A 2,500-nucleotide genomic window follows, 5' to 3' on the forward strand; every position below is an offset into this window, starting at 1 on the left:
GTGACAATGTCTGTGACAATTTGAAAATCCTATTTCATACTACCTATTTATTTTACATTAAGTGCAACAGTTTCACGTGCAATACCTGTATTATAGCCTAGGCCACATTAAATACATTAACGTAGAATGCTGCTTTGGATGCATCCTCAAAGTTTGCTTTTAATAATATAAAGCATTGCAAAGGATGATTGAAAGAAATGATGAAGCAGGATGGCTTTGTGGAGGAGATTATGTTCACACTTATCTCAGCTCTGGATTTGTGAAAGCTATGAAATCATCTTTTATCATAACTATAAAGCACTACCTGTTTATTGAGTCACGTATCAATTATCTAGAATAACAATGATAAATGAACAGAATAAATATATTATACCATAACATTAGGCAGTCAGTCTGGTGGTGATAGAGCATTTTAGTTTAACTGTCAGTTATTATAATCATTTCTTTCATCTTAATGGTGCTGCGCAGACCAATTCACATCAAAACACACTTTGACATTCACACATCAAAACAACTATAATGAGCCTAGAACATCACACACAAACTGGATCTAGTCCTCAGATCTTTATTTCTGACATGTAAATGACCAGAATAGAATTAATGGAATGAATACAACGAATAATAAAGAGCACGAATCAAGCACAATGCATAATAAATATTCATAAACATGTAGATTTATGAAGTCCTCCTGCGTGGCGTGTGACATTCAGATCCCTTCAAATGTCAGAGCCCTTCAAATGTCACCTTCAAAGTGAGCGGCCCCTGCATTGGCACACAGCTAGTGTCGTCTCTGTCGGGTGGAAACCTCATAGGTCCAAAACGGTTACTTTTCACGATTAAAATTCTTGCAGGCTCGCTTCGTGCAGCGTATCGACTTTTGATACTTTTGTGTGACTCTGTACTATCAAGTAGCATTAGGACGAAAATATGGAAATGAGAGGTATTCTGTCCGACAGCAACGGTATTCAGTATGTCACTGAACGCCAGTGTTGTTTTTGGCAGCAATTTTCTATTTTAGTTTTAGTCATAGTCTTTGGAATAAAGCTTCATTTAGTTTTAGTCACATTTTAGTCACCTGGAATGTTTTAGTCTTAGTCTAGTTTTAGTCAACTAAATATCATAAGATTTTAGTCAACTAAATCTACAGTTGATTTAGTCGAACAAAATGTATTTTTTGACCTTGATGCCGTCGACATTTTTTTTCAGTTGCTGAAAATAGCCGATCTACAAGCCCACAACGCGTCGCAGCGCGACGCGTTGTGGGCTTGTAGATCGGCTATTTTCAGCATGCAACTAATTGTAAAATGACTTATAGTGGATCTCTTGTCCACTAGTCCCTTCCTAACATTTTAGTCTATTTTTTATTTGTTGATGAAATTGTCAGTATATTTAGTAAAGTCACGTAAAGTAAAAGTACTGATGTGAGTCTAGATCTCAACTGTTTTATCTGATAAAACAGGGAAACAATAAAAAAAAGGGGAATTAAAATATTTACCGTGCCATTCTATATTGTGTGCCTTCCCCATCTAATCACTTGAATAGGAAACACGCATCATCATCATCACATGGGTGTAACGTTCTCAGGATTCAAATTCCCTTCTTCTGGTTCTGTTTAGATGACGGCTGGGCTGAATGCAAGGCCAAACCCCCGTGCTCCGACAAGGACTACTTTCAGATTCACACGGCCTGTGACAGTGAAGGAAAAGTCAGTCAACACGCACACACACACGCACGCACGCATGCACCCACGCACTGGCGGAGAATTTCCATCTTACTACTGTGTTTGCTATATAGCACTCACTGAAGTTAAGTTGACATTTAGTAACCAATTATATTCACTAGATTTACTATTCTTTTCATATAACGATACTGTTGTTCATTGTATCATTATTTCTCTTGGTTCTCTTCTGGGAAACCGAGAAGTCAGGGTCCAATATACAGATAACGATGCATTCTCGCTGACTCCCACTCAACTCTCTCACCGTTGTCTGTCTGTTCTCCCTTTGCTCAGTACCTCTCTCCCCCTCTCTCTCCCTCCCGCCCTTCCTGTCTCTCTCTGTCTCTCTCTCTCTTTCTCCTTTAATACTTGGGTATTAGCCTTTTCATATTGTTGTTGCTTGAAGATCCTGCCATGAGCACATCTGTCAACTAACATCCACGTATACGTGTAATACATGTCACTTTAAATCACTTGAGACAGTTTTTGGCAATACTTATTCATTGACCGTTATAGTGTACAAATTAGCCACATCAGCATGCACGCACGCACACACACACGCACACACATCTGTAATGCAAAAAACAGTGCGGTGAAGCAGTGACATGACCGCTGTTGTTGTTGTTGTCATGGTTACAGACGCAGGTATTACACAGGTGGATTGAGCCGAAGATCTGCGTGGAGAATGTAACTGGAGCGGTGACGCTGCCCTCTACTGGGAAGAGAGAGCCTTGCCCGCCGTGCAACCCCGGCTACTACAACGCCAACGACTCCACCTGCTTC

The 2,500-nt window shown here is 39.9% G+C and overlaps 1 protein-coding gene across 2 annotated transcripts in view; it reads left to right on the top strand.

Annotated features, from left to right (window-relative positions):
* Nucleotides 1–2,500, top strand: part of elapor2b (endosome-lysosome associated apoptosis and autophagy regulator family member 2b) — a 21,293-nt gene that overhangs the window by 5,911 nt on the left and 12,882 nt on the right. For both annotated transcript variants that reach the window (XM_079494291.1, XM_079494292.1), the window contains exons 8-9: nt 1,617–1,705; nt 2,357–2,500. The exon at nt 2,357–2,500 is cut by the window's right edge and continues 37 nt beyond it. In XM_079494291.1, coding sequence (XP_079350417.1) covers nt 1,617–1,705; nt 2,357–2,500 — 233 coding nt within the window. The remainder of the gene's footprint in view (nt 1–1,616; nt 1,706–2,356) is intronic.

The sequence above is a fragment of the Electrona antarctica genome (genome assembly GCF_951216825.1).
Source record: "Electrona antarctica genome assembly, chromosome: 23".
Classification (NCBI taxonomy): Eukaryota; Metazoa; Chordata; class Actinopteri; order Myctophiformes; family Myctophidae; genus Electrona; species Electrona antarctica.